The sequence below is a fragment of the Populus euphratica genome, unplaced genomic scaffold, assembly GCF_000495115.2.
Source record: "Populus euphratica unplaced genomic scaffold, PopEup_1.0 scaffold100.1, whole genome shotgun sequence".
In the NCBI taxonomy this organism is placed as follows: domain Eukaryota; kingdom Viridiplantae; phylum Streptophyta; class Magnoliopsida; order Malpighiales; family Salicaceae; genus Populus; species Populus euphratica.
Window position 1 is genome coordinate 252,257 of NW_011499985.1, and position 20,009 is coordinate 272,265.

A 20,009-nucleotide genomic window follows, 5' to 3' on the forward strand; every position below is an offset into this window, starting at 1 on the left:
TTTGTTGACAAATTCTGCTACACATTTTGGATCCAATTAATACTAATCAACCGGTTTGACCGACTACAAATATCACAGAACCGTGTTTTACTTGTCTAAGTTGTACCTCTGCTAGGGTTCTTATTCCTTCCTTAAATTGCCCGTGCCTGTTATAGAGTTTCTCTCTGACCCCCCCCCCTCTCTGTATATATATATATAGAAATGGAGATTAAGAAGCTGAGATAAATACTACTTTAAGAAAGACTCCTTATCATTACAAATTTCAAAGCAGAAAAGAAGTATTAGTACAGAAAAGAAAGTTTTCGAACAAAAATGTATGTGACTAGGCCTCTTTCGATGTACAAAAGAAATCCCTCAGCTCTTTCATCAGCTCCTCCTGAAGGTTCAAATTCTGGTATATTGATAATACAAGATGAAGAAGTTGATCTTACTTGTTGTTTTTGCTGCTCCAAGATCGATTTTGTCAAAGACCTGCCTTTCCCGCAGAACAAGAATCTAACAGTTAGCTAAACCACAAGCACAGCTAATAATGGACAGACGACAAGCACAGGTAATAATGGACAGACTATTAACAGTACTAACCAAGTTATCTTCATCCCTGTGCTTAATCAGCCACTTTCTTCCAATCGATACTACGTGATCGAGCGTCAAGGGAAGCATAAAGGGTATGCTTAATAATCACAAGTCGCAGTTTCCATTTATTTGTTTTTCATATTATGTGATCGTGAAGCTTCAGAAAATCAAAATCCTTTATGTTCGGCTACTTTACATAATCGACATGATTTTTCTAACTGCATCTGTGCATTAAACTTGGCCTTAATTCAGGGAAGCACACACAAATGCTAAAGAGGAAGACGAAACAACGTGCTGTTTTGGCTTCTGTAGACATAATCCGGATAAGGAACCGCAGTCTTTCGACCCCAAGGACGTGTACGAGCAATATGAGATTTGCAAGAGTAAAAGGTTTGGTTACGTTTCAAAATCGGTGGCTCCAGATGGCATCCCTCCATATTTCTTAAGGAGAAAAGGCTGGACAGTGTCAACCTCAACTGCACGTGATTTTGAGTTGAAGGAAGCAGCAGGCCTTGACAGAAATCTCTGAGCCCGCCTTCCAGATTTCCACTTGCCATTATCACAAAGAAGTTCTGCCCCTGTTGTTGTAGGAAAATGGTATTGTCCTTTCATGTTTATCAAAGAAGGAAAACTGAAGGACCAGATGAGTATTTCAAGGTACTATGAAATGACACTGGAACAAAGATGGGACCAAATTTTCGCAAGTGAATATAATTCTAGTGAAGCAACTCTGTCGTTGTGGATGGTGTTGTTCAGAGAGTAACGGTTGCTGTTGCAGGTAGAGAAGTTGCACCGGACAAAAGGAATGCAGTTGATGGGGTGATGTGGTTTAGGAGCTCCGGCGATGTTGGAGGAGAAGCAAGTGTGGGGCTGAGTTTAGAAATTGTGGGGGGGATGAAGTGGGAGCAAGAAAGAGCTATATTGAGTATTTTCTATGCCTTGCATGTTTGGATGCAACAGAATACAGATAATGGGAGAAGATATTGGAATTATGTCCAGAACATACCAAAATGCAGACATACTTTATGCAGGATAAACACCAGTGCTTGTATCAATATTGTTTTTAGGAAGCAGATCATGCAATCAGTATTCCCAATGAAAGCTTACAACTACATGAAAATTTATCAAAAACAAAACTACATACAAAAATAAATATTTTGCCCAGCAGTTCACCAAATGATAACACACAAAAGGCTATGCTTTCATACAATTACTGCTACATACCCATTGTCGACAAGCCAATGTAACATTCCTGCTGCAATGCCCTTTGTTACAGAGAAAACAGGAGAAAGGCTATCAGGCTGTACTGGGCGAGGATCATATGTACCAAGTACTCCAGCAGCAGTATCGATAATTCCACTCTTCACCATTTCTTTCCTCACACAGCTGCCAAAGAGAAAACAGGACTAATTCAAATGGGTGAAAGTTTTTGTTTATACGCAGTATTACAAAGAGAAAGTTCTCGACAATTGAAACCATGGCAGACTTTACTAGAGCCCTTAGAAACTTTAAATAAGAGCTACCAACAATCAAAAGAGAATAACATGACGAAAATGTCCCTAATAAATGAGGCTCTCCACATAACTTTGAGTTTCAAAGTAGATGTGAGATTTGTTGTTTGGAACCCTACTCCAGCTTTGGTCAAGGGATCATCCAAATGCAAACATAATCGCATGTCATATGGTTCCAAAGAAGAACTCCCCTGAATAGGATTTTTTTCATCATTGAGGGTTCCTATAGGCACCGTATTTCTAGGAAGGATTCCTCTGAATATGAATAGCTCCTCCCAGCTTTCATTCTTCTTTGTCCACATCTCAAACATCAAAATTCGACTCTTTATTCCACTCAAGCTCATTGCAAGTAATTCTTTATAGATCACAAGGTATATTCAATATTCCAATGACCTTCTGAATAAAACTGAGCAAATTGCTTAGAAAAAGTACTATTCTGCAGTTCACTGGTTTTAAGGCCGACATTAAGAGGGGGACTATGATGTTTTAAAAATCAGTAGGAAAGGGCAACCAAGCCCGAGGCTTAAAAGTAAATATAATTAAATGAGAAGTATTGTGGTAATTGAATAATGGTTATAAATAAATAAGAAAGAAAGAAAAAAAGAAAGAGGGATCTTAAAATTGAAGGAGCAAACCGTGAGAGAGAAAGAAGAAAGAAGAAGAAAAAGAGAAAAGAGGAGAAGAGAAGGGAAAAGGAAGAGATTGAAAGGAAATAAGTTTAAAGGTAAGATTTATGTTGTTAAATATATAAATGTGTTATTTGAACTTTAAATTTTTGTTTTGATAAATATTAGGGTTTTAAAAATTTATATTTTGGGTTAATTGATTAATTAATTTGAATGTTATAAGATTGATTGTTGTAGGTAATTGATTATTTAGTTGATTATGGAAGATTGTAGGTAAAAATGATGATTTTGAGTTATGATTTGTATAAATAGTGAATTTTAAGTTAGAAGTCTAGAAAGAACAGTAGGTAATTTGTGAACAATTCTGGGTTTGAGGTTGAAGATGATGAAAATTCAATTTGGTCCCTTAATTTATGAAAATTATATTTTAGTCCCTAAACTTTGAGAAAATTATAATTTGACCCCTAAATGTATTTTGAGTTTCTGAAAAGTGTTATTAGGAGATTAAGGATGATTAATCTCAGTTTGATAATTGATTTGGAATATTTTCAGTTTGGTCCCTCAATTTTAGAAATTTACATTTTAGTCCCAAACTTATGAAAATTATAATTCAATCCCTGGTTCGTTCTAGACCGAAATTAGGATGGGTTATGGGTGAAAATTCAGTATGGTTATGTATTTCTAGATTGGTCCTCCAATTTTGGTAGAATTACATTTTCGTCCCTGTTTTGAAAAATTATCGTTTTAGTTCATAACTTAAGAGACTAAATCTAGTTTTAATTTATGCATTGGGATCTTTTGTTTAAGTTGTTTTTTTAGTATATTTCATATATTATTATAGGTTCTCCTAACGATCCTCAATAGGATTTTGGGTCTTTTCGTCTGACATTCATTTTAGTTTTATATTTTTCGGGTGAGTGGGATAATCTTTAATATGCATATAATATAAATAAATATGTATGTTGATTATATAATGAGTACAATTAGTTAATCTCTTAAATATTTATATATTTTGCTTTATTTTCCGAGTACTCATCTATTCTTGAATTTGCATTTGCATTTTGTCGAGCTAAATTCTATTTGATATGATATGCGTTTCTTTGATGATTCTATAAATATCTATCATGCCTTGATATAGGACTTGTCAGTAACTCCATGCTAATAAAGAGTAGTTAATCTATGTGCACATAGCATTTTGTATACCTAGCTGGTGAGAGAGGCATCAGCCTATGACGACTGATCATTCCACAGTGGTCATCTGGTCTCTGATATGTATTCCACTATGTTATAATGATATGTTTAGTATGTATATGTATATGTATATCAAGATAAATCATCTTGCAAACTATTAATATCTAAAATATTTAAAATGTATATTAAATATTATTTCTTTACTGAGTTGGTTGAAGTCACTCCTCATTTTTAATATTATTTTAGGTTCTTAGTTTCTGTTAGCAGGTGGACTTGTTGAGTATTTCTACTTCTTTAGTTTTGGTTGGTATGCGTTGCTTGTTTTGTGAGGCTTTCTTTTTAGTTTTGATTCAATATCTTAGACGCTCCACTATTACTCTGTTTTAATTAAGTTTGGATTTTAACAATGTAATGAGTATTATGAATTATTGTTTTTGTTTTAATTACTGATAAAGAGTTTTGAACTATCCTTTAGTTTCATCAGTTTTGAGTAATATAATATTTTAAAAAATTATAAAATGCTGCGTATTTTTTAATAACTTGTTCTTTTGATATGTCTGTTTTAAGACTTAGCATAAATGGGGTGTTCTTTTGATACTACTCCTGCGTTGTCGGTCATGAACTCGGGATTCAGATTATGACAGGGATATATAAAGCAATTAGTTGAATCCAAAAGCCACCACCTTCCTTAATGCCTGGGTGTCTAGACATCGATCAATCAAATTATTTCATCAAATCCAGGCTGTGTCTACTTTAAGAAAGGGAGATGAAAGATCCCGTAGTGCATTGCTGATATATATCAATAGTCTATCAAAATCTTATACTCAAACTTCCACATGTCGACAAGCTTGTAGCAAAGATTCCAGGCACTAATACAATGGCAAGATCTCAGCATTAGGTGCTTTTCCTCTAACCTGATTCCTACTTTCTCTTATTGTAAGTGCTTTTCTGTTTAACTTTTTGGCCTTGGTTAGTAACTCTCTACATTTGATTGCAAGTGTCAGACAGTTATTTCTACAAAATAATGGTGCTTTTGGGATGTATTCAGGTTTGAGAAATCCACTTAAACTGTTTAGCTATATGACTCTAGTGATGGCAATTGCAACTGCTCTTGTTTTTCATTCTTTTTTGGCTGAGTTAAATTAAATAGAATCCAAGGACTTGGGCTTAGAACTACGGAAATCAACAATGGCAATCTTAAGAAGGGCATCATTATCGATGCCTTAAGCTGTGAGTGTCAGAGATCTGTCCTTAATAATTTCATTAACTCTTTGGTATTCAATAAGGCCGATTCCCATGCTGCAGAGGTGTGATAATTCTTGTCACCATCAGTATCCTTGTATTGGAATTAAGTATCAACATCTTCAAGCATTTGTAACTAGCTAGCCAGATTGCTTAGTGCTTGTTAGTGAAGCCGCGGAAGTCAAAATCGATTAATTGTTACAGAAATTCATATCAAACCCTAATTGATGGTAGAAGTCAATGAAACAAACGAATGTGAAATAGAGGAAAACAAAATTGCAAAGGAAATTCATCGTGTTTATTGAATGGTGTAGCCCGTTCAAATATATACAACAAGCAAAGAATATTCTGGCTAACTTATCCCATGCAATATCAATACTACTCTTTATGTACAGTGCTTTACAGAAGCAACAGAGAATAAATAACAAAGTAATAGAATTCAGATAACTATGTCATCCTTCTCTGCAATGGCGTGGTGTGTTGATGATTCATCCTTTAATAGTCAATAAAAATATTGAGTAACTTTGGTGTATATACAATGTTGATTGAAAAGCTCAAAACATGTTTATGTTTTAAGAGATGGGGATGGAGAAAATCTAAAAGACTCTGATGGCAGGCTATTACGCCTCTTTTGCTGTCCAATAGGCTTAATGCAATCATACGATGGTAGAAATTAGAACTCTTACAGAGTCTGATGCTCTTAATGTTAACAATTGGCTTTTAAGAAGCAGCATCTGCTTCTTAAGGGTAAAGAGTGTTTTGTTTTCTTTGAAAAGTTATTTTTAAAAAATTATTTATTAAATTTTTTTATATTTATTTGACATTAGAAAAATTGATCAACGAAAAACATTTTCCAATCAAAGAAAAAATTATTTAGGTTTTCAAGAAAGTATTTTTTTTTATTTTGATCGGAAAACACTTTTCAGAAATTATGAAAAATTTAGAAATGTTATATTATTTGCTGATTATATCAAATTTGGTTCTCCAACTTTTAATTGCTATATATATTTTGTTTTAATTTTTTTTTTAATTTCATTCCTTAGAATTTCATTTTTATATTAACTTTGGTCATGATTTTTATTTTGCTTTTTTCCTTATCATTTTTTAATTGAAAATTTTTATATATCAAATTTGGTCCCCATTCTTTTTATTGTTACTTATTTTATTTGAAATAATTTATGAAATGTTAATTATTATTTTTTTAATTTCTTCATCTTTCAATTTTTTTTTATTTTTTAGATTTGATTTCTGTTATTTTAATTATTATTTATTTTATCTAAAATAATTTATGAAATTATATTTTTTTTAATTTCATTTTTATTCAACCTTTTAATTTGTAAGATTTGTCTCTTATTATTTTAATAAACTTAAAATAAAATAAAATATTAATAAATTATTTTCCAGCTTATTTTTCATGATATAACTCAATACTGAAAAATATTTTCTACCTTATTTTTCATTATATTATTAAATTTTAAAAAATAATTTACTTTCTCATAATTTATTTTTAAAATAAAAATTATTTTTCAATAAATAAATGAGCTAAATAAAGTTTTTATTATAGAGAAAGCGGGGTAAAAAACAAAAATAGCATAACAGGAGACAAGGGAAAGGAGACGATAATTTTACGTGGAAAACCCTCTCAAGATGAGGGGAAAAACCACGGGGCAATCACGGAAACACTATTATTAATTTACATGCTAAGGTAACAATTTTGTTTTTTTTTAATGTACAGATAATAGTCAAACTATTATAAGAAACAATAAGTAAAAAAATAGAAAGAAGCAAAGTCAGAAACAATATAATTAATTAATTAATTAAAGGATATATATACACATCTCCTCCGATGGAGATGAGAGGCGTTGGGCCAGCCCTTTCCTCCTGCTTTGAATTGCGCTCCTATAATTGGGCTCATATAGATTCTCAGTTGCTCTAGAGTTGTTGACTGGAGCACGTAATCCGGGAGTGCTGTCAGTTTCGGGCAGTTCCAAAGTGTCAAGGAACGAAGAGATGGCATTATGATTGAATTGAAGATGTTCGTTTTATCTTCATTTCCTCCTTCTCCTCCTTCCCACTCTCCCATTAACAAAAAGGCCCAAAAGAAAAGACTTTTCAACTTGGGGAACGCAATAATAGTATTTGACGATGATGATGATGATGTCATTTCTCCAATACTAATGTCACTATCCTCACCATCCTCCCCATCAACTCCCAATCCCAAGAATTCACGCCCCACCCTCCGCACGCGTCCCATCCCGTATACGGTTAATTCTTCAAGAGATGGCAACTTCCCCAGAGGAGGCAGTTTCTCAATCTTCCCCCAATCACCGAGTGTAACAACCCTTAGTTTGTTAATCCATCCAGGAAACACTGGGATGATTCCTTGGTAATAATCTATCTCCAAAGATTCTAAGTTTGGAGGTGGTTCTAAGGCTTCAAGGACTTCACCATCCCGAATTATCCTCCTTTCTGTCCTCGATTCAAACCATAAACCTAAATGAGTGAGGTGTTTCTTACTATTAAGTTCTGCTTTCGTAACCTCATCAGGATCTTTCTCATCTCCCAACCATCTTATCGTAAGAGATCCTTGAAGGTGGTTCAAGTTTCTCAAATCCCCAATATTAGACTCTTTATCACTACCACTCACATGGAACTCATCTAATTCCCGAAGAAAACTTAACCCCTCAACTCCTCTCATCTTCACAAACCCCGAATCACCAACACTGAGATATCTTAATTTGACTAGTCTTCCTATGTTATCAGGCAGCCTTTCAAGTTTATCACAACCCGAGACATCTAAAGTTAGCATATTATACAATTCACACATCTCTTCAGGTAACTCCCTGATCTCATTAAAGGACAAGTCAACATGCCTCAGGTGTATCAACTTTCCTATGTTGGATGGGACTTCTTCTATTCCGCATCCTGACAACCTCAATGTTCTTAGACAACTCAAATTAGCGATTAATTTAGGTAAGGCTGCATTCATCAATGAAGGACGACCATCAACAATCAGGCTGCGAAGCTTCTTGAAACTATGGATGGCTGCAGGTAAGGGGTGGGTTTTATAATTTCTAAACACTACCATGGAGTGTCGGGTATCTCTAGAAAAAGAGTCTATCTTCGACTCTGCCGCACCATCGATATCTACACTAAAACATTCATTTTTTGTCAAACTCTGCGCAAAATCATGCACCATGTCATGCATCTTACATTCATTAATGCTGCCATCACCCTCGTCTTTCTCAAAATCTTGAAAGAAAGAGCGAGCAGCTAAAGCTTCGAAGCACTCACGACCCATTACTTCCATCTCTTTATTCTGTGTTTCCCGAAGGAAACCTTGTGCCATCCACAGTTTGATCAAAGTATCCCTCTGAAATATGAAGTCTTTTGGAAAGACTGCACAATATGAGAAACACCGTCTCACTTCAGAGGGCAAGTCATGGTAGCTCAACCATAAAGGAGCCAAAAGATTGCTTTCAGCTTCTTTTATCTCCCAAACATGGCTGTTCAAGACACTGTCCCACTCTGCTCTGCTTCTTTTAAGGCGCAAAAGACTTCCTAGACTCTTTGCAGCAAGAGGCAAGCCTTTACACTTGGCTGCGATTTTTCTACCAATATCTTCTAAATTTCCTCTCTCTCTACTATTTTTATCAAAAAATGCAAGCTGACTGAACAGTGACCAGCATTCATCAATAGAGAGAAGTCTTAGTTCTAAAATGTCAGTGGATGAGGAGCCCATGCAATTTGCAACATTCCTATTACGGGTGGTCACCAAAATACTACTTCCATGCAAACAACCACACGTGAGGGTGTTTCTCAGTTGCTCCCACTTTGTGGAATCTTCATTCCACACATCATCTAGGACAAGCAAGAATTTCTTTCCCCTAACCAATGATTGTATGTTTTCTAGTAAAGACTGCAATTCGATTAAATCTGTGGCAGAACCCTTGAGAGCTTCAAGGATTGCCTTGGCAATCCTTGTCTCATCAAAGGGGTCTGATACACAAACCCATATTCTCTTATCAAAATGGGTCTCCACCTCATGATCATTATAAACTAGTTGAGCAAGGGTTGTCTTTCCTATCCCTCCCATCCCTACTAGAGAGATTGTACGGAGGGCTGGTCCTTGACTACTCTCAGTACTAAACAACATTTCCATAACCATGTCTTTATCCATTTTTCTACCTTTAACTTCTTCTACATCTATAACAGAAGCGGTTTTTCGATATTCAAGCTGTTTAATTTCCACTTTAGATGACTTGAAGTCGAACCTATTTTTCTCAATCGCAATGCCATCTATTCTTTCATTCAGTTCTTTAATCTTAAGAGCAATATCATGACGCAAACGAACTTCTCTAAAACGAAAGCAACTGAAGATCATGAAAGAGCATACCTTCCTTGTATTCTTGCGGGGATGCTGATTTACCTTGCTTTGCGATTTTGCAATTTCAGTGCCCCACTCATCCAAAACATCATCCATGTCGTAAGATACGTTTTTGAGCTGATCTAACCAATGTTTGACCAACTGATCCTTCAACTGTCTTTCCTCTGCATTGGCAAGCACAGCTTGGATGGCCTGGAAATTGCTGGTAAGCTTTTTAACCTCGTTCTTGACACCAACGACGAGCCTCACTTCTCGTTTTACTTCCTGAATAAAGATTGAGCTCAGCTGCTCCAATACTACGGAAACAAGAGCATCAGCCATATTGTTCAGAACTAAGGAATGGTTGAGAGAGGATAAAATTGAAATAAAAGGATTATAAATTTGGGAATGTGCAATATAGGCAGTAATTGATTGGCTGAGAGAAGAGGAGAAATATAAAAGGGGAGCTTATGATTTGATGGTGCTTCATATGATCTATTACTTGATGTATATATAGTGCATTGGAAAAGGCCATGGAATCTTAATTTCATGTACTGAAGCAAAAGAACTTTGCTTTCATGATGGTTTTTGGGATACTCGTCTTCCCCAAGAAATGCCCTTTATTCTTTCCTTTCGAGTTATCAGTTGAAATATTCCTATATTTACAAGAGCAAGCTAATCATGTTACTCCATAAATCATTCTTTTTTTACTTTGGATGGGAATTCTTTTCCCCCATGTAGTCATTAAAATTGCTTATGGAAGGTATCATGAACAATGGCCAACTTAAACCATTCAATTTATACATTCTTTCGGGACATTGTAGTTCAAGCAAGAATCTGATGCATGTGCAGCAGCCAAGTACGTAAACTGAGAGAAGGGGAACACGGATGGAATCTGATGCAAATGCAAACATCTCCAGTCTCCAGTTTGTTCTAAGCCTTCTGAAACAACGTATCATTTACTAGAATTTCTTTCTTTGAATGTGAACTTGTTCCGCCAACTTTTTGTAAAACCCTTGGTGCTGATCAAATTCACTCCCATTTTATTATCATTACTTCTATTTGATCTGATTGATCTCTTGCATGACAAAGATGACATGTTCTCTTTCATTATTGTTGGTCTGTCTATGCACGGTTAAGATTAAGGGTTAAGATTTTTAATTCCTTCAGTGCTTTTTACCTCATGATGCCAACTAGTACTAACTAACCATATTCTCTCTAATGCCAGCACCTTCCTTGAAGCCTGGAGGGTCATGGCAATGGTAGCCATCCTTGGATATAGAAAATGGCGTGCCGGAAAAAAATGTAATGGTGACCTTTACAAGATGCAACCGACAGGTCGTTTTGACAGAGAATAAAATTACAGGAATTGGGAATTGGGATAGCAACCAGCGAGTTAAGCGAAAGTACAGAGAAGCCTTTTGCCTTGCTGTCTTCTCTCCACCGTGGCATTAGTCATTGCTAGACCTTGCAAAAGAGAGACCTGTAAAGATCCCCCCCACTCGCTTAAGATTCAGGGTTGTCTTTAAAATCTCTCTTGCTCATCAGATTCTCTGACTCACCGGGTCCGCTCTATCAAGCTTGCCAAAGCTTTAAAAAACCAAGCAAATCTCATCAAGCGAGTTTAATGATTTAAACTTAAAAGACCAAACTTCCCTAAGGTTTGTTAGTTACCTGTGATGTTGGTTTGTTAGTCTTTAGTTTCGTCGGAAATTGGTGAAGTTTGGTTGAAAATTGTAGACATGAAGATTTGTTGTTACATGTATCCTGGTTAATAATAATTAATTACCTAAAGAACCCAAAATCATTAGATAAAAAACGATCAAATCTTGATTGCTAATTTTAGCTTTTTCCAGCAAAAGTTCAGAACTTTGATTTAATATAAGGCCTTTGCAGCTTAATTTGTGTGGAACCCAGAAGTTAAGATCTTTGATTTTTCAGGGGTTTGCTGTGTAACTAGAGAGTTTAGGACTGTAATGGCTGAACTAGGGAGGAGTGATGTTGATGGTAATGATATGATTGAGAATTTGATAGCTGCAAGGAAGTCATTGAAGCTAAATTTAGAGAAGTCGAAAGCTTTAGGGTTTTCTCTTGAGAAAGCTGGGCCGAGATTAGATGAGATTAACCAAAGATTGCCTTCTCTAGAGGCGGCAGTGCCCCCATTCGTGCGGACAAGGAAGCACTTATTGCTGTTGGGGGTCATATTAATCATGCCATTGGCCCTGCGGCCGCGGTTCGTAAGGTTTTTGATGCAGTTCATGGACTGGAGAAGTCGTTATCAGATCCAAGGAACAATCTTCCTGGTATTTGTCAGTGTTAAAGCGACTTGAGGAGGCTTTGAGGTTTCTGGGGGATAATTGTGGATTAGCAGTCCAGTGGTTGGATGACATATTGGAGTATTTGGAGGATAATGTTATGGCAGATGAGCAGCATTTTTTGAATTTGAAGAAGTCAGTGAAGGGTCTTAGGGAATCGCAAAGTGATGATGAACGAGCTCGTCTTGATGGTGGGCTTCTAAATGCTGCGTTGGATAAATTGGAAGGTGAGTTTTGGCGGCTTTTGACAGAACATAGTGTGCCACTGCCAATGTCATCATCTCCGGATCTTGGTGAACAGGCGGTCATTGCACCATCACTATTACCTGTGTCTGTTGTACACAAGTTGCAAGCCATTCTTGGGAGGTTGAGAACTAATAATAGACTTGAAAAGGGCATATCAATATATGTTGAAGTTCGTAGTTCGAATGTTAGAGCTAGTCTGCAGGCGCTGGATTTGGATTACCTTGAGATCTCAATAGCTGAATTCAATGATGTGCAGAGCATAGAAGGGTATATAGCTCAGTGGGGCAAGCATTTGGAGTTTGCAGTGAAGTACCTGTTTGAAGCAGAATACAAGCTTTGTAACGATGTTTTTGAGAGGATTGTCTTGGATGTTTGGATGGGATGCTTTTCCAATATAGCTGCCCAGACTGGCATTCTTGCGTTTCTTCACTTTGGGAAGACTGTTACAGAAAGTAAGAAAGATCCAATCAAGCTTATGAGATTGTTGGATATGTTTGCGACACTGAACAAATTAAGGCTGGATTTTAACAGGCTTTTTGGCGGAGCAGCCTGTATTGAAATCCAAATCTCACACGGGATCCCATTAAGAGGGTGATTGATGGGGCAGCTGAGATTTTCTGGGAACTTCTTGTTCAGGTGGAGTTGCAGAGGCAGATTCCACCTCCTCCAGATGGGAACGTCCCTATACTGGTGAGCATCATTACTGATTACTGCAATAAGCTGCTTGGGGATAATTACAAACCTATCCTGAACCAGGTTCTGCTCATTCATCGAAGTTGGAAGCACGAGAAGTTTCAGGAGAGGATTCTTGTTAGTGAGGTTTTGAACATAGTTAAAGCCATTGAGCTCAATCTGGAGACATGGACAAAGGCTTACGAAGATTCTATCCTATCTAACCTTTTTGCCATGAACAATCACTAACATTTATACAAGCATTTGAAGGGAACAAAGGCTGGGGATCTCTTAGGGGATTCTTGGTTTAGAGAACATGAACAGTACAAAGACCATTATGCTGCGATATTCTTGCGAGACAGTTGGGGGAAGCTTTCAGGTCATTTAAGTCGTGAAGGTCTGATTCTGTTCTCAGGTGGGCGTGCCACTGCCCGTGATCTTGTCAAGAAAAGGGTGCAAAATTTCAATGAAGCTTTCGATGAAATGTATAAGAGGCAGTCCAGCTGGGTTGTGCCAGATAGTGATCTCAGGGATAAGATATGCCAGCTGATTGTGCAGGCAGTCGTACCTGTTTATCAGAGCTATATGCAGAGCTATGGGCCCTTGGTTGAGCTAGATGGAAGTTCCAGTGAATATGCAAAATACTTGGTGCAGACTTTGGAGCAAATGTTGAGCTCACTATTTCTGCCAAAGCCAGGAAGATATGCAAGTTTCAAGGGCTGACAACTTAGTGCCAAATTCAACAATGGTGTTGCAGATCTTCGCCGTACAACCTCTGCGGTAGTGTGATTTTCCTGCTATTATTGCTTTATGTTGGTTAAGCTGAAAGGTGTCCGATCCAAACATCATCCCTCCTTTGATCAGCGGTCAGCTCTTGAACTGTACATATCTGTATGTTTGATGGCTTGGAACTATTTTGGAAAATTTAATTTTAGTAGAGCAACCTCTTTTTTCAGACCATTGCCTGAATTTTCCCAGTGAGATCGAAATTCAGAAGCTGTTTAAATGCAAAGCAAACGGAGTGCTATATCTAGTGCCTGGTAGGTTCTGCAATCTCGAGCAAGTCCTGGACACTAGGATGAAAGCGAAGATGGGCCCTTTTAAAAGCGTAGATAATACTTTGAGTTATAGATTGTCATTTTACTTTCATTTTCACTCTCATTCATTCAAATAGTGGGCGGCTGTAGAAACCTTGTATTTGCTAGATTTGTGTACAATTCTTTGATTGAAGAGCAATTACAGGTCTAGCAGGAATTAAATTGTTTACTTGTATTCTGAGAAGGGCATAAATGTTTGTGTGGAGAATTTATGGATGATAGTTCCATGCAATTGCTGTTGTTAGAAGTTAGCTTACAGCCTTGAGTTCACTAGAAATATGATCAGCAATAATATTACTGTATATTTTGTTTTCCATCTCACTTGGTTGACTTGGATGTGCACTGGTTGAGAGGGCATGCCTTTTAGGACTGAATTTTCATGAATGTCTCTCTGAAAGCTTTCATAGCGTAGTACTTCTAGTGCTCTTTCTTCTTAGATATTCCGGATTCGTGACCTTATGATCCTTCTATCAAGTTGCTCCTACAAAGCTAGCTGCTTGTCCATAGATCCCATCAAGCTCCTGCAGATTCTGTCTCCTCACTGGCCATGCTCTTCTAGATTTTCTGTTTCCTTCTCTTCTTATCCTCATGGCAGAACCAGTTACCTTCCTGAATAAAAGATCTCATTAAAATGTCTTGAATGATGGACCTGAAGCCACAACTGTGCAATGAAAACAGGGAAAGAATGAAAGCCAACTCATTAAAATGTCCATGAATGATGCATCATGCTGATTTTCTTTTCTATTACTTTTTCAAAAAGTACAAAGAAATCCAAGTTCATGGATTCCATTTGAAAATAACGAGGGAATAAGATCTGTAACTTGCATTTTGGACTGCACCTACATCAGTACATCACCAAGGATGATTCTCAAAAAGCGCTTTGATTCCCCTTCTCAGAAAGTGCTTCTGGCCGGATGGAATATTTTTTGCAATTCGTTTTCCATGTATTGGTTGGGTGCTGCTGATACTGTGCCCCCCCACCTTTGCTAACTTTGCCTGTCAAAATCGTTTTTTACTTTTATTTATTTATAATATTTTTTATCTATCTATTACTTTTCACTCAAAGATATATTTTTTAATATTAGTATATCAAAAAAATATAAAAAATTGGTTGTCAGCAACAACAAGCTAGACAAGGTAAGGAGATTTCTTGACCAAGTCTGAGGGGAGAGTCCCTTCAGGATGGTTTCGTGGGAAGAAAAATAAAAACACTAAATAAAGGAAACTCTTTTCCTTCTGTCATCTGACTTCAAATTTCTCAACAGTGAATGTCATATAAACATGTACGTCCATAGAATATATCAATATGTCCAAATCTAAAAAGAAATCCAGACTAGTTAATTTAGCTTCTTGATGGAAATAAATTTTTTTTTTTATTAATATGAGTGTTCGGATCAACTTACATATAAATTTTTAATTTAATAATTAATAGTTGAATTAGATAAAATTTTACAATCATGTTCTACATATTTTATTCTATAAATGGTCAATTATTATTATAATAGATTAATGTTTTGAATTTTTTTATTTTTTTTATTTTCTGAATTCCTTCCTAATTAGATTTGTAATATTAATTTAATTTAATTTTTATTAGTTAAGTCAGTTTAGCTTCCTGTTCAAAACAATTTTCTATTAATATTCAATTATTTACTTTTAGAGTTTATTAAACCATAATTCTCTCTATAATTTTAGGATTTCTTCTCTTTCGTTATATGGGAGATTATTGAGGTGATAAGGTGTATTACCATTTTATTCGTCAAAATATTGAATTTTTAAACCTCAATTGGTAAGAGATTATTGAAAGACAACAATTTATGTCTCGACACTTGGTGTGTCCTGTGTTTTCGCAGGCCGAGTGGAGATTTTCTGGAGAAGGAGAGGCTGTGATGACCAAAAAACGCCTGTTACTTTGACATCAAGTCATAGAAGGATTCAACTTTCAAGTTTAATCAACACGTTAACATGACCTTGACCTCTTTTTTAATCCTCATTTTCAAGCCTCCATGGCTCCTCGAAATGCTCTGATCTGGGAACCCTTTTTTTTGTTTTGTTTTGGTCAAACATAGGAACAGAGTGATGAGTGCACTTTCTTTAGTTATTCTAAAACTGAAACTTGATGTCAACTGGTCTTATCCACAGTATCAGCAGATAAGAATTAGTCGAGGGTCAGGCCATGAATGTAACTGATCCGTAACCTGGAACATCCAATCAGATCAACCTTAAGTAACAGCGTGTTGTTCCTTGGTTTGCTGCAAGGTTGTAAGATCCGGACCTTCTTGCAGCTGTCGTGTTGTTCGTCCATGTCTGTTCTTTTTTTGACAATTTCTGTGACTCTTTTTGGATCCAATTAATACTAATCGACCGGTTTGACCGACTACAAATATCACAGAACCGTGTCTTACTTGTCTATGTTTTACCTCTGCTAGGATTCTTATTCCTTGTTTAAATTCCCCGTGCCTGTTATAGACTCTTCACAGTTTCTGTCTGAACCCCCCCACCCCCCTCTCTCTATATATATAGACATGGAGTTTAAGAAGCTGAGATAAATACTACTTTAAGAAAGACTCCTTATCATTACAAATTTCAAAGCAGAAAAGAAGTATTAGTACAGAAAAGAAAGTTTTCGAACAAAAATGTATGTGACTAGGCCTCTTTCGATGTACAAAAGAAATCCCTCAGCTCTTTCATCAGCTCCTCCTGAAGGTTCAAATTCTGGTATATTGATAATACAAGATGAAGAAGTTGATCTTACTTGTTGTTTTTGCTGCTCCAAGATCGATTTTGTCAAAGACCTGCCTTTCCCGCAGAACAAGAATCTAACAGTTAGCTACACCACAAGCACAGCTAATAATGGACAGACGACCAGCACAGGTGATAATGGACAGACTATTAACAGTACTAACCATGTCATCTTCATCCCTGTGCTAAATCAGCCACTGTCTTCCAACCGATACTACGTGATCGAGCGTCAAGGGAAGCATAGAGGGTATGTTTAATAATCACAAGTCGCAGTTTCCATTTATTTGTTTTTCATATTATGTGATCGTGAAGCGTTAGAAAATCAAAATCCTTTATGTTCGGCTTCTTTGCATAATCGACATGATTTTTCTAACTGCATCTGTGCATTAAACTTGGCCTTAATTCAGGGAAGCACACACAAATGCTAAAGAGGAAGACGAAACAACGTGCTGTTTTGGCTTCTGTAGACATAATCCGGATAAGGAACCGCAGTCTTTCGACCCCAAGGACGTGTACGAGCAATTTGAGATTTGCAAGAGTAACCGGTTTGGTTACGTTTCAAAATCGGTGGCTCCAGATGGCATCCCTCCATATTTCTTAAGGAGAAAAGGCTGGACAGTGTCAACCTCAACTGCACGTGATTTTGAATTGAAGGAAGCAGCAGGCCTTGACAGAAATCTCTGAGCCCGCCTTCCAGATTTCCACTTGCCATTATCACAAAGAAGTTCTGCCCCTGTTGTTGTAGGAAAATGGTATTGTCCTTTCATGTTTATCAAAGAAGGAAAACTGAAGGACCAGATGAGTATTTCAAGGTACTATGAAATGACACTGGAACAAAGATGGGACCAAATTTTCGCAAGTGAATATAATTCTAGTGAAGCAACTCTGTCGTTGTGGATGGTGTTGTTCAGAGAGTAACGGTTTCTGTTGCAGGTAGAGAAGTTGCACCGGACAAAAGGAATGCAGTTGATGGGGTGATGTGGTTTAGGAGCTCCGGCGATGTTGGAGGAGAAGCAAGTGTGGGGCTGAGTTTAGAAATTGTGGGGGGGATGAAGTGGGAGCAAGAAAGAGCTATATTGAGTATTTTCTATGCCTTGCATGTTTGGATGCAACAGAATACAGATAATGGGAGAAGATATTGGAATTATGTCCAGAACATACCAAAATGCAGACATACTTTATGCAGGATAAACACCAGTGCTTGTATCAATATTGTTTTTAGGAAGCAGATCATGCAATCAGTATTCCCAATGAAAGCTTACAACTACATGAAAATTTATCAAAAACAAAACTACATACAAAAATAAATATTTTGCCCAGCAGTTCACCAAATGATAACACACAAAAGGCTATGCTTTCATACAATTACTGCTACATACCCATTGTCGACAAGCCAATGTAACATTCCTGCTGCAATGCCCTTTGTTACAGAGAAAACAGGAGAAAGGCTATCAGGCTGTACTGGGCGAGGATCATATGTACCAAGTACTCCAGCAGCAGTATCGATAATTCCACTCTTCACCATTTCTTTCCTCACACAGCTGCCAAAGAGAAAACAGGACTAATTCAAATGGGTGAAAGTTTTTGTTTATACGCAGTATTACAAAGAGAAAGTTCTCGACAATTGAAACCATGGCAGACTTTACTAGAGCCCTTAGAAACTTTAAATAAGAGCTACCAACAATCAAAAGAGAATAACATGACGAAAATGTCCCTAATAAATGAGGCTCTCCACATAACTTTGAGTTTCAAAGTAGATGTGAGATTTGTTGTTTGGAACCCTACTCCAGCTTTGGTCAAGGGATCATCCAAATGCAAACATAATCGCATGTCATATGGTTCCAAAGAAGAACTCCCCTGAATAGGATTTTTTTCATCATTGAGGGTTCCTATAGGCACCGTATTTCTAGGAAGGATTCCTCTGAATATGAATAGCTCCTCCCAGCTTTCATTCTTCTTTGTCCACATCTCAAACATCAAAATTCGACTCTTTATTCCACTCAAGCTCATTGCAAGTAATTCTTTATAGATCACAAGGTATATTCAATATTCCAATGACCTTCTGAATAAAACTGAGCAAATTGCTTAGAAAAAGTACTATTCTGCAGTTCACTGGTTTTAAGGCCGACATTAAGAGGGGGACTATGATGTTTTAAAAATCAGTAGGAAAGGGCAACCAAGCCCGAGGCTTAAAAGTAAATATAATTAAATGAGAAGTATTGTGGTAATTGAATAATGGTTATAAATAAATAAGAAAGAAAGAAAAAAAGAAAGAGGGATCTTAAAATTGAAGGAGCAAACCGTGAGAGAGAAAGAAGAAAGAAGAAGAAAAAGAGAAAAGAGGAGAAGAGAAGGGAAAAGGAAGAGATTGAAAGGAAATAAGTTTAAAGGTAAGATTTAGGTTGTTAAATATATAAATGTGTTATTTGAACTTTAAATTTTTGTTTTGATAAATATTAGGGTTTTAAAAATTTATATTTTGGGTTAATTGATTAATTAATTTGAATGTTATAAGATTGATTGTTGTAGGTAATTGATTATTTAGTTGATTATGGAAGATTGTGATGATTTTGAGTTATAATTTGATAATTTTGAGTTATTATTTGTGTGAAGGACCAGATGAGTATTTCAAGGTACTACGAAATGACACTGGAACAAAGATGGGAACAAATTTTCGCAAGTGAATATAACTCTAGTGAAGGCAACTCTGTCGTTGTGGATGCTGTTGTTCAAAGAGAAACGGTTGCTGTTGCAGGTAGAGAAGTTGCACCCGACAAAAGGATTGCAGTTGATGGGGTGATGTGGTTTAGGAGCTCCGGCGATGTTGGAGGAGAAGCAAGTGTGGGGTTGAGTTTAGAAATTGTGGGGGGGATGAAGTGGGAGCAAGAAAGAGCTGGATGGCTTGGTGGCGGCGGGAGTGATGTTACGGTGAAGAGAATGGAGGAGTTCGGAGGGGTTGGTGGCTGGAAGAAATTTGGATGTTACGTGTTGGTTGAGAGATTTGTGTTGAGGAGAATGGATGGAAGCTGGGTGCTAACTTGTGACTTCAAGCACACTCATCAAGTTAGGAGCAAATGGGAATGAGATTAATACTCTTTGATTCTTTTTAATATTTAAATGTAATAGATATTCATAAGAAAGAGAGGAAACATATATTTTCTCCTTGAAATTGTCTTTTTTATTTTTTATTTTTTTGTTTTGACAATACAATTATTTCTTTATTAGCATCATGATTCATAGAATAAAAAGTAAAAAGAAAAAAAAAATATTCGCAGAAACTATAATGACTTGAATAAAAAAGTGTGTCTATATATATATAATAAAAAGATCTAAATTTATTATTTACATATTTCTTTTTTTATTTTGATAAAAACATGTTTTTTTATGAGAAACATTGTTTTTTAAGTAAAATTTTATTATGATTTTAATTA

General features: G+C 36.3%; 1 protein-coding gene and 2 pseudogenes across 1 annotated transcript; 2 read left to right on the forward strand and 1 right to left on the reverse strand.

The window, feature by feature from the left end:
• The first annotated feature begins 230 nt into the window (after positions 1-230).
• LOC105140073 (uncharacterized) lies at positions 231-1,923 on the forward strand (annotated as a pseudogene).
• Positions 1,924-6,956: 5,033 nt separating this feature from the next.
• LOC105140074 (putative disease resistance protein RGA3) lies at positions 6,957-9,851 on the reverse strand. The gene has a single exon (XM_011046753.1). It carries the CDS (start codon positions 9,849-9,851, stop codon positions 6,957-6,959), a length of 2,895 nt encoding a protein of 964 aa, XP_011045055.1.
• Positions 9,852-16,339: 6,488 nt separating this feature from the next.
• Positions 16,340-19,756, forward strand: LOC105140028 (uncharacterized; annotated as a pseudogene).
• The last annotated feature ends 253 nt before the right edge of the window (positions 19,757-20,009 follow it).